At 49.7% G+C, this 12,556-nt stretch overlaps 1 protein-coding gene across 1 annotated transcript in view; it reads left to right on the top strand.

The window, feature by feature from the left end:
* The window catches only part of Ddr (discoidin domain-containing receptor 2), a 320,014-nt gene that overhangs the window by 203,331 nt on the left and 104,127 nt on the right, over positions 1 to 12,556 (top strand). Inside the window, exon 5 of the mRNA XM_019843972.2 lies at positions 1,892 to 2,123. Coding sequence (XP_019699531.1) covers positions 1,892 to 2,123 — 232 coding nt within the window. The remainder of the gene's footprint in view (positions 1 to 1,891; positions 2,124 to 12,556) is intronic.

Raw genomic sequence — 12,556 nt, 5'->3', positions numbered from 1 at the left:
GAGAAGGGAGAGAGAAGAAGAAAGAAGCGAGGGAGAAAAAGAGGCGGAGAGTCTCGGAATAATTTAATAATCTTGCAGTCTGATTGCGGCAGCAATCAGATTGGAAAATTGATTAGCTGGTCTGGGGAGCAGCCGCGCGCTTAAGTACGCCCTGCCTCCGGCACGAACATTGTTGACTCCAATAAGTAGCACTCGACTGCCGCCACATCGGCTCGCTGCTAGCCGGTATTCTTGATTTTTGGAATATCGTTAGCTCGGCGAACTCGCGCGGCGGATGGAAACACCGTCTCGCGGTGCTCGCGCGACGCGATCCCGCGAGATCGAAGGCCTTCGGCATTTTATCTCCTATTAATATTCTGTGTCTCCCCTCCGTAATTTATACACAATTTCTCTCTTCATCATCACGACTCGTCGGAAGAGGGAATCTATTAGCAGTCTTTCTCTCTCTCTCTCTCTCTCTCTCTCTCTCGCGCGCGCGCGCGCGCGCTCTCCTCCCTCTCGCGTGCCTCCAACGACCCTGGGAAGAATTACTTCCATTTTCCTTTGTCCACAAGGAAGCTGCTATCGCGATAAAAGGTTCCCCGGCGAAATAAGTTATTCATAATCAATACCGCGCGTGAGCCTCCAGACGAAGGCATAGCGTGCCTCGCGATTCAAAGATCGTCCGTAAATCAATCGCCCACGTCATTAATTTTATACTTCGGCCGAGGGCAGTGGGCGGCGGGGGAGGGGGTGGCCGAGGGCCGGGCACTGGGACGGGAAACTCATTAATTACATCATTCGCATAATAAATCCGCGGTAAAATCGAGAACGGAATATAACGTATCCTGCGTTCTCTCCCGGGGGAGTCGCTTTTACACCGCCTCTGTTTCCCGGCGTAACCACTCGTCCGCTCGCCGGTGTTTGTTGACTAGAAAAGCCCAGAGAGAGAGAGAGAGAGAGAGAGGGAGGAAAAGAGAACACACTCGTGCGTTCGCACGCGAGCGTGTGTACCTGTGGGTGTCACGTTGAACGTTCCGCCAGGACGCCACGTGCGTTCCTCGCGTGTCCTCACGCAAACGACGTACGCAAACCGCTAAGTTGGCCCGCGCGAGGCCGCTCGTGGCACAACTTTTAGCGAGTATGATGACAGAAATAAAGACGAATTAATGACATGAAATAAGAAAAATGAACGGGACCGGAGAAATGACACGAAGCATGCGAGACGAGCAAAAATAAACGCCGTGGAAAATCGATGGGAGAACACAAAGGAGGGAGGGAATTTACGCGAGGGAATTTTATCGCGCGCAAACTGATGAGAGTCGAGTCATACTGATGAGAAAAATCGAGTTGGTTCAGCGATCTCACGTAGGAATTCAGACTCATACACAGCTCAGTTAAAAAGTTGGGAAAACTTAAACGTTGTATGTATAATATAAGTGTCTTCTCAATAATCGAGAGGTTGATTTAGCTGCATAATAATACGGGTAATTCTACCTCCGATGAGAGGTTTCAACAAAGCAAACGATAATAACGACGTTCGATGTTGGCTCGATTTTGCCTCGATGGCCTCCTTAAATTAAACTTCTAGCTCGTGTTAAACAAGCGGAGCGTTTAAAAATTCCAAAGTTGCACCGAAAAAATCGGGTCAGACAGTTTAATGCGCATACAATACTCTGAAATTAAGTTGACTTCACTCGATCTAATCTGCTTCCCCCGGCCGATATCCTCTCTTTATAGCGAGAGAACGACGCGAGATAAGCAGGACGACGAACGACGAGGAATTGACGAATGAAGCAAAATCGTGAAACACGATTGGAGCGAAATACGTTGAAGGGGCAAAAGTATATTGATAAGGGACAAATATCAATAACCGAACGTTAAGTGGCGATTTCGCGGTTCCTGTCGGCAGGCTACGGCAGGACAAGGCCGGCGGCGCCTGGTGTCCGCGCAACATGGTGACCAAGGAGGGCAAGGAGTACCTGGAGGTGAACCTGCACAGTCCGCGGCTGCTGACATCGACCAGGACGCAGGGCAGATTCGGCAACGGCAACGGGATCGAGTACACCGAGGAGTACTTTATCGAGTATTGGCGGCCGGGATTCAACAAGTGGGTGCGATGGAAGAATCGACGCGGCAAGGAGGTAGGTACCATCTGGCCGGGTCATCGATCGAATCGCGTCCCGAGATTTCTTTCCCGGGGGACCGTAAGCCGAAATTGACTGCGCGCGGGTCTGCCAGGTATTATTAGGTGATTCCCCGAATTTCTTTATCGGCGTCTCTCGACGGGATACGTGAGTCTTCGCGGAGCGAAATTCGCGAACGAGATTGCGATAAGGACGCTTTAGATGCGTCTTTTTTTTTCTGACGAAGACAGAAGCATTCCGAGTCTCGTCGCAATCGCGATTGCCAGCAGGCGATCGGTCATGACCGACAGTCGAAAGTGACAACACACGTACGGAGAAGAAACAATTCTCTTGGTGTAACCGAATTTTCCGTTGCCTGAGGACCAGACGAAAACTCGGTCCCGGGAGCGGAGAGATTCCTGCAGGAGGTCTCTATTCGGTCTCGATCGCTCTCAGGTATCTCAATCGAATTTTAATACATATGTTCGGATATGTCGAGTGTTTTCGGCCGTGGTAACGAAGCTGTCATTTCTCATCGGTGAGTTGTCGAACCCGAATATGCTTCTTTCCGTGTAATAATTTTAATGATGATTAATGACGGGCGTAACGATAATTCACAGGCTGCGCTGACGGCAGAGGAAATTGCAACCGTCGTGAAATTTGTGGATCTGATTGGCGTATGTCCTCAGATTCGGCCACGGTTAAGAACGTGTGCACCAATCATCGAATTTGACAACAGCAAATTTGCGAAGCGGCTTTCTCCGCTGAACGCTCTCATTTACATTTGCATTTGCACGCGTGGTTAATTTATCGAGCTGATACCTTGTTAAAGCCGTTGTATCAGATGCATGTTGATCTGCTAATGTCTATCGATTGATAAATCTTAACGTGAAATTGAAAAGTATTGTCACCACACACACACACACACACACAAGGGGTCGATTATCGCGTGATTGTTATCGCGTTGTTAATATTATTACGTTCGTGGTTATAAACAAAACACACCCGCGCCGAAATTCGATTCTTTTCTACGCTCTCTCCGCGCCAAAGATTTTTACGCGAGCGGCCGAGCGTGGCAGGAATCGAAGATGAAATATTGGAAATCCGCGGAGCGAAATTTATTTTTACGCTAAGAGATCTCGTCATTTCGTGTCACGTTGCGAAGACAGATTGATCGATACAGGACACATACACACACACACACGTACAAAATACAACGCGCACAGTTGGTATATGCAAACGAACGTATAGCGTTCGCTTGCACTAATCTTGTCGCGAGTCGCAAATAAATATTCGTTCTTTCTGATGTAGGTACTCATATATACCGGGTGGGACAATAATTATTCTATTACCTCGTATATTTCGCCCGAGAGAAGAACGAAGGTTTTTCGACTCCCGGGTTTTCGAAAATATTTCACTCAGGAAAGAATTGTCACCGCCAAGAGAGAGACCATTTTCGCGGAATTTAGTCCAACTAAAGTTACCCTGTACAACTTTTGTCGGATAAATTTTACACTCCGAGAATACTCACGGTGATATTTTTCGATCTCAACGGGACTCTCTCCCGTCCCGTTAATTATGACATAAGCGGGATATTAATCTCCCTATCTCGCTCTTCGTACGTCGTGCCACACATGTCGGAACGACCGGATGGGAGAAGGGTGGACGGGAGGAATTAGCGGAATCCATACGTAACGGCTCGATTTCCTGGATTTAACTCAAGTTCCCTCCCCTGACTTATTCAACGCAGTTACAAATTGATAAAGCCGCCTGATTTTAATCCGATACGCGGACCGAGGATACGGGGACGTAAAATAGCCTCTTCGTGTCCCCTTTACTCTCTCTTATCTCGCTCTCGTTTGCAGCGCAAAGCGCTTTACGATCTGCCGCTTAAATCTTGATACGATAGATTACGTGAGAATTTTACGGCCGCTCCCCGCACGCGGAAATTCGTCAAATTTACTTAAGGATTTATATTTGCTCGCTGTCCAATCACTCTCTGTCTCTCTCTCTCTCTCTCTCTCTCTCTCTCTCTCTCTCCAATCACTCTCTGTCTCTCTCTCTCTCTCTCTCTCTCTCTCTTTCTCTCTGCCGCATAATCGCCAGCGACTGCACGGAAATACGAAATGGCGGTTTTAGCGCGGTTCCGCGAGAGACAAAAGCGTCCGACCTACACACGCACCACGGACATTAATTTCATCTCCTTTCCGGCGAAAGTCGCAGCGCGTCCCCGGCTAGTGATAACACGATCGCTTGACCCGACGGGCCGACACTGACACGGACCTACTCCACTGCCGAGGAATGGCCCGCGACGATTCGCATTCCCGAACATTTGCCCTGTTAGCCCTCCCAATGTCCTCTAATGTAAATTTAATGGCAAAGTTATATAATTATGCAACCACTTATGCACTCTTTGAGAAACGAAATTTTTACGCTTCATTAAAATTGAGCTGGGAAAAAAAATTCTCGTGGGGAGACTAATCGAGCAGCCAGTCAATTTCCTTTTTATAAATAACAAGGCAATTATCAAAATAAATATATGAAATCTACTATGCGCTTTCAAATTAGAATAGTTTCGAGTTTTGCGTCGCAGTCCTCAAGAGCCCTTCCTCTCTCGAGGCAAAAGACATAATTGAAAGAAAGCTCTCGAGACATGAAACGAAAATCAAAATATTGAAAGTAAACCAGAGACAGTTGAGAACTCAATTATCCAACCTTTAATATTCTGGTTTTGATTGCCGTAAGCCTTTTTCCTAAAATGAACAAGAACGATAAGTATACAATTTCGCCATTAAATAATAATCTTCACATTTAGTGGGGAAGGGCTTGCAGATGCGGTTCTCATGTGAGATGGAAAAATAATAATGTCAATGATATATCGCACGCCCCAACATTTCTTCAGTCGCTAAACTTCTGTCGTACTCGCTACTGATCATCATTCTTGTATTCCTCGACTAGTTACTTCCTCGTTTTCCCACGATATTCCCTCACCACATGCGTCTGTCTTCTCAACGTCGGATCGTTTTCAGCGACGTGTCGTGTTTCACGGAACGTAAACTCATCCCGATTGTTCATCCCGGTCACAAAACTCGCCTCGATCGCGTCACCCGCGGCGTCGCTCCCTTCCTCCTCCCTCCTCCTCCTGTTCCTGTTTCGTCTCGCCGCGGGAGACGGAGACACAAGCGGCGATACACGGTCGTGGCGCAAATGAGAACCGCTGTCCCCAGTTGAACGGCCATTACTGGATGCGACGTGTTAATTAACGTCTCTTTAGCATGATAATCCGTACGCGATATCCATTAGCCCGTCAAAATACATCACGGCGGTTAAGCGATTCGCTCGCGGCGACGAAACTATCCGCACGCGCGGGCAGACCGGCGAAAAGGCGGGTGAACGAGAAGGGGAGGGAGGACGCGGTTCCGTGGATGCAATCTTGAATTCACGCTGTGCTCTGCCGAGTAAACAATTCAGCCGATGGCTCTCCTTCCTAAAAAGAAAAAAGAGAGAGAGAGAGAAAAAGAGTCGGATGCTGCGCGGCGTGTGTTATTGAAGTATCGGCGGATAATTAATGCAACGAGTCTCTCACTGGCCGCAATAAAAAGAAAAACAGATTCCTAGAAACAATTTCGGACTCGATTTCAAGTTTGTGCGTGACGCGCGCCCTGATTTCTCCAGCGAAATTTTCCTGTCTCTCTAATGCCTCAAAACCAAACGCCAAATTTGATCCAACCAGCGTACAATCCTCGAGCCGACCCAGCGCATCGTTGATCGGTTTTCTTATTGGAGCAACCAAAAAAAATTGCCGAATGTCACCGACGATATAATTTATAATAATGCGAAAGAGTACGAAAAATACAGACGGAAAACTGACGACGTTGAGACGAGTGACGAGTCCACGGGAATATAACTTCGTCGCGCGAACTAAAACGATAAAGCCGATCGAATTCGGGCAGGTGACAATTATTACGAGGTGTATAATACGTGCACTCGGCCCACCCATAAGGTCCTTTCGCGCAAGGAACCTACGCGAGGAACTTCGCCAGAAGCGGCGAAACGACCCGCCTGAATAATTCACGAGCGCGGCGAGGAAAGAAGTTCGTGCTAAATCGATCAGGCGGCATAATTGAAGACGTTAAATCGGTAGTTAACGCTGCGCTATCGGACGTCGAGCGCCGCCGCCGCCGCGCTACAGCTATTATCTTGCGAGAGCCGCGAACCACGGCCCATCGGCAAATGGAATTTTAATGGATGCGCGATATACAGCGCGAACGCGCGTTTATTCCGCTCGCCGAAACGACGACCGCGCTGGAGAGTGATGATCAATCGTAACGAGCGCGGTTACCGTTTTTCCTGACTCGCTTACCATTGCATCTTTATTCCATTTATGAGAGAGAAAGAGAGAAATTATTTGGGCGCCCTGAGGCAATTCCCTCGAGTGTTATATACAGGGAAAAGTTATACATAAATAAAAGATAAAGCAATATAATTAAAGATAATAAGGGGGAGGAGGGAAACACAGACAGAACACATCCGCTCTTTTCCGACAGCTTTTGACGAGAGAATCGACTTTTCCTCATCCTCTCTTTTCTTTCTTTGCTTACTTTTTCTTATTTTCTCTCTCTCTCTCTCTCTCTCTCTCTTTTCCTCTCTCTCCTTCCCTTCCTTCCTCTTCCCTCTCGCTTTCTTTTCATCGCGTTTCATCGTTTTCGCGAGTAATATAAAACCCGAAATTGCGTTTCTTCGACTCGCTCGCGGTGCGCAGATTTTTCTCCGTTCGTAAACATCCACAAATTTCCTTTTGCTTACTCTCTCTCTCTCTCTCTCTCTCTCTCTCTCTCTCTCTCTCTTTCTCTTTCTCTTTCCGCTCTACCTCTCACAATGCTCGTCTTCTTCTTCAGCCTCCGTCTTTCCCTTTTTCTCTCTATCGCGCGCGCGCTCGCTCGCTCGCTTGTGCTTCTCTTCATCATCCGGCACTCAATCTTTCCGCGAGCGTTACTCAACGTCGCGATATGATATTACCGGCTATAAGTGTTAAAATTCAGCCGCGCCGCGCGAATTTATCGCGCCGCGCGCGTTGCAAATTGCCGGCCGTAATAGAAAAGAGATTACTTAAAGCGTGGCCGGGGATTTTTCAGTATTTACCCCGGCATCCGCAATATATTTCCTTCAAGAACTAATTTCGTCCGTCGGCGGAGTGGCGGCAGACGGCGGACCGGGACAAGGGCAGAACGGGGAGGGCCTGAAGGGGTGGAAGGTCGAGCTACGGGGAGACTTATTACCCGGCTACCTTACGGTCTCTCCCGATAAATAGAAAATCAAGAATCTCATCGGTAACGAACTTACTTCGATAGACTATCATAACTCACCTCCTGGCTGGCACTCATCGGAGGGTCTCGTCGTCGTCGTCGTCGTCATCGCCGTCGTCGTCGCCGTCGCCGTCGTCGTCGTCGCCGTCGTCGGCGTCTGGCCCCGCAGGAAAAGCTCCGTGACGCGGAAGTAATTTTCAACTCCGAACCGTGTCCTATCGTGGATGGCGGGGCCTCGTTATTCGACCCCGCTGTTATCAGAAGGATTCTGATATTCGCCACGGTCTCCTCTTCCCCTCCCCTCTCTCTTTCCTCCATTCTGTCGCCGTCTCGCTTAGGCTCTCTCGCTCGTGCGCTCCCGTGTATAACACAAGCGCGCGAGTGGCGGATACACGCGTGCACGTGCTGATATATCAGCACACACGAACACACACACACACACACACACACACGCACGCACACCTTCCACCCCCTCCCCCGCAGCGTGCCCCGTCGTAGAGTAGACGTTCTTCCCGTTTTCACGCAGATTTGCTCAAAGCGAGAGAGCGAGTCGGAACCGCGAGGAAGAGACGGAGCGAGCAGGCGCAGAAGGGTTTGCGGGGGTAGGAGCGGGAGGGAGAATGCATGAACGTTTACCCCGCAGCCTCAATCTGGACGGCATGTGATCTTTGTGCATGCGCGCTCTCTTTTCTTTTGCTCCTTGCACTTTGAATACGACCTGGGAGAACGAACGAACCGTACATACGTACGTACGAACGAACGAACGAACGAACGAACGAACGACCGAGACTTGAATGAGAAGACGAGAGGGGAGAGTTCGCGAGCGCGCGTGGGAGAAAGAGAGAGCGTCGGAGAGATATAGGGCGAGAGGGGGAGAGGAACGGAACGGAATAGCGGAGCGGACTACGTTATCGCACCGTTGTACGTGACTCGGGCTCCCCGCAGGCATTTTTCTACGGCGGACGTGGTCGCCGGCGCCCCCACGTCCCCGAAGAAACCGCGCGAAAGCGGCGGAGGAGAGGAAAAGGTCGGCGAGCGCGCACCCCGTGAGAGAGAGAGAGAGAGAGAGAGTTTTCCGGTATTCGATCGAGCGCGCTCGCTCGTTTTGTTACGGCTCCGCGCGGCCGAAGTGGGGTAATGCGGAAATGTATGTGACAATTAGGGGTCGACGAGAGCGGGGTCACACACGTTCTGACGGAGAGAAGAGTGAATTACGGCGCGCTATGAGGGTATGCTACGAAGTAAGGGCGCGGCTGCTATGAGAGAGACCCCCCGACCCTTCCGCGTCACGCGCGGGCCCGACGAAGGACTCTGCTCCTCGTGCGGAAACGAGTCCACCTGCCGAAACGAGTTCTCAGCTCCTTATATCTTTCTTTCTCTCTCGAGGAGCTCTGCGCTTTTCTGAAAAATCGTCTGCGAAATCGCTTAAATTTTCGTTTCAATTTCGCGGAGAAGAGAGAGAGAGAGAGAGAGAGAGGACATCGATAACTCGAGGACCTGCAAAATCAGTTTCTTCGAGACTTGGAAAAAATGCGCTCCCCCTCGGAATGAATTTGAGATAAATTTGGGACCAACTGTACTGCTTTTGCGGATATATATATATATATATATATATATATATAAAGTTTGTACTTTTTATGAGAAATATAAATAAGAAATGAAGAAACAAAGAAATATGAAGATCGGAAGTAGTAAAAGTGTCTCATTTAGCATTCATATTGACCACAGAGTGACGAGACAAAAATGCGAAAGAGATTATTCGGGATCTACCCAGGACGAAACGTACTCGTGCGAAATGGAACGTGAAAATTTTTTAACTACACGGTAAATTCGTTGCTGCGTCGAAATAAATAAATTTATCACTATGTAATGACTAATGTATGACGTTTAAATTCAGTAGCGGCTCCGATATATATATCTGCTCTCCTTAAATGAAACGGAGAAATTCGTAAAATCCCCGTCATCTATCGTCTCAGATCGCGACGCGAGTGTCACGGAAGTCTAACCGGATCGCCACAGTTTATTTCCCCGCGAGGAATCACCTCGTATTTTCTCCCGCTACAATTTCACCGCGATTTCCACCCCATTCTGCATAACGAAGAGTCACGCTCGCTCGACATCGTTTCCTCGAAAGTTTCCAGCGCGCGACATTGAAACCATCCGCGCGATCGCGGCGGCGCGATTGGCAGCACACAGTCGCGATAAACGCGACAAATATCGCTGGAGGGCAAGAGGGGGACGGGGGGAGAAGCGAGGAGGAGAGAGAAGCGCGGATCTCGCGGCAATATGTACATATTTTCGCGTTCGCCGGGCCGTGGCGCGCGCAGCGAACCGGCTACATTTTTTACACCCCGAAAAAGCGCACAGCGCGGCGTGACGCGGCCGCGCATCGCGCTCACGTCGCGACATCGCTGCTCCGACGATACATATAACGAAAACGGAACGAAAATATGAAGCGTACGACAGTACGACCCGCTCCCTGCCGTCCCGGCCGCGCGCTCGCACGCTGCAGGGAGAAAGAGAGAGAGAGAGAGAGAGAGAGAGAGAGGGAGAGAGAGAGAGAGAGATTATGAGTCGCTTCTTATGAGGTGCGCGCGAATTATGCCGGACAGGCCGGGCTCATCTAAATTCACGAAACGCCGGGGAGTAGCCGTAGCTCGGGCTAACGGCTAGATGCAACCTGATGGAAACGGAGCGGAATACAGCGGCCAACCAGCGCCGGGCGCCTCTCCCTTTTACGTTCGGACGGTCGTTGTCGTGCCTGCGGCGGGACAATTGCCAACGGTGGACGTGTTTCATTAACGCCGACACACCGGCGGCGGCGCAGACGAGGCTGTCTCTCGGTGTGTGTGTGTGTGTGTGTGTGTGTGTGTGTATGGTGAGAAGGAGAGAGTGAGATAGAGCGGCGGAGGGAGGAAGGGTGGGAGGGAGGGAGGGGGAGAGAGAGAGGAGAGATAGAGGCACATTTACAGGCAGCTCGTATACGTCTTCTCTGTAATACGAGCAGTCCTCGCTGCGGCTCCTGGACACACCTATCTACCTGTCGCGGCCGAACTAAATGAATTTGTTTATTCTTTCGTGCTAGTGTGGATTTTATGCTCTTCCTTTCCATTTCGCTCGCGCACGCTCGCACTTTTACATTTTCACGTAGACCCGGTTCGGCTCTTTCCTTCTCTCTCTCTCTCTCTCTCTCTCTCTCTCTCTCTCTCTCTCTCTCTCTCTCACAGGGAGATCTTTCACTGTCTCTCGAGGAGATTAACTTCGATATTCGCGGAGCGACGAAATCCCGAAATCCCGAGCAGCATTTTCATGAAGACATAATTTCTGTTCTGGGTTTCGGTCGTTGTAACTTCACGCGATAACCGTCGCTCCACGATGAAGACGCTCATGAGAGAGAAAGAGAGAGTGACGGGGAGAAAGAGACGGCTTGCACTAATGCTGTCGCCGTTGTTGAATTCTCTATTACACTCGGCTCCCGCAGATACCAATCCGGAGAGAGAGCGAGAGAGAGAGAGAGAGAGAGAGAGAGAAAGAGGGATGAGGGGGGTTGATGGTGCTCGCGAAAAACAAGACTCTCGGTGGCTTCTCAACAATAATATTCCCGGAGTCGCGCGCACGTCGTGATAAATTCCGTACGTGAGAGTTATCGCGCGGCGAGATTCCACGCGTCAGGCGACGCGACGCGAAATATACGTCGCCGTATGTTACGTGTGTAACTTCAGCGGATTTTCAAAATGAAACTAAGATCGCGAAAGAGAGTCAGCTCTCCGTGATAACTCGCGGCGTATCATACGTTATCTCCCGCAACTTCTCACAATATCAACGATCACATCACGATCGCATTTCTTCTTCGCATATTGGAAAAAACAGCAAATGAATCGAGGAAGCTGACACGATAACGACTGGCGTCATTTTGGCGATTAATTTGACGGAATCGACAACGAAGTGGGCTTTACGTGAAACGTTTTATTTCTTTGAGTAAAGCTAAAAATTGATATCGCTAAGAAGATGCTTCTCTGTGATTATTCGCTACATATTATACTCGGCTTCTCTCAATTCCGACGAACTATCGCACTCGCATCTATTTGTTGAGAGGAAACCCCCAGAGAGAAGCAGAGGGAAAGCTAAAATTATTTTCACGATTAATTCAACGGAATCAACCGAGGGAAAAGCTTCCAGCTCTTTGCAATCCTCGCGAGACGCGGAACGACGTTCACTTATCCGTCGCATTTCTCGCCTTTCTCTTCCTCGAATATCGTCTATTATCCTGGCGCGATTCCGTGGCCGGCTGCTCGAAGGCGCGCGGGACATCGGCGAGAGAAGCCGAGGACACCGAAAGCGTTTCTCCATTTCTCTTCGTTTAGGCCAGCGCCGGACGATGGCACGCGCTTCGACGTAATCGACGAGGTGTCGTCCTCGTCGTTGTTTGACTTGCTGACAGTTCGCTTAAGTCCACAGCAGGTATCGACGGTAATTTCCTCATCGAAATTTCAATCTCGTTTATCCGCAAAGTAAGTTCCTCGAACGGCTGGTCCGTTGCTAACTTGCTCCTTCTCTCTCTCTCTCTCTCTCTCTCTCTTTAGCTATCTGTTCGGCTGTTCTTCTCTCTCTCCTTCGCCCTCTCTTTACCCACCCGATCGTGTTCGCCAACCCTTCGTCATTCCAGTTTACTCTCTCACTCACACACACTCGCTCTCTCTCTCTCTCTCTCTCTCTCTCTCTCTCTCTCTCTCTCTCTCTCTCTCGTTCACGCCAACGCTCGGTTGGCCAACGCGGTGGCGGCGTCACGACGTATCGAATTTTAATCAATCACCGATAGGGACAGCCAATTCCAGAGCCAATTAACATATTCATTCTGCGGCACCCGGCACCCCCTTTTTTCCAGCGATTTCAGCGAAATTCAAATTGCAATATGGCGAGCACCATTACGAGATACCCGCTCGGCTACCGCGGTCATTACGCAGCGGTCATTACCGTGAGCGTTCGCGCGCGCGATAATATTGCCCGGACGTACGTGGTATTAAAAAAGAAAATGGAAGGAAAAAATACAGCAGAGAGAAAAGGAGGAAAAGGGAAATAATAAAGGAAACAGGAAACACGACCGAGGGTCCTCGGTCCCCCCTTCCCGCTCTCTCTCTCTCTCTC

Source organism: Harpegnathos saltator, unplaced genomic scaffold (assembly GCF_003227715.2).
Source record: "Harpegnathos saltator strain DR-91 unplaced genomic scaffold, Hsal_v8.6 scaffold295, whole genome shotgun sequence".
In the NCBI taxonomy this organism is placed as follows: domain Eukaryota; kingdom Metazoa; phylum Arthropoda; class Insecta; order Hymenoptera; family Formicidae; genus Harpegnathos; species Harpegnathos saltator.
This window is presented reverse-complemented; position numbering and strand designations above follow the sequence as displayed.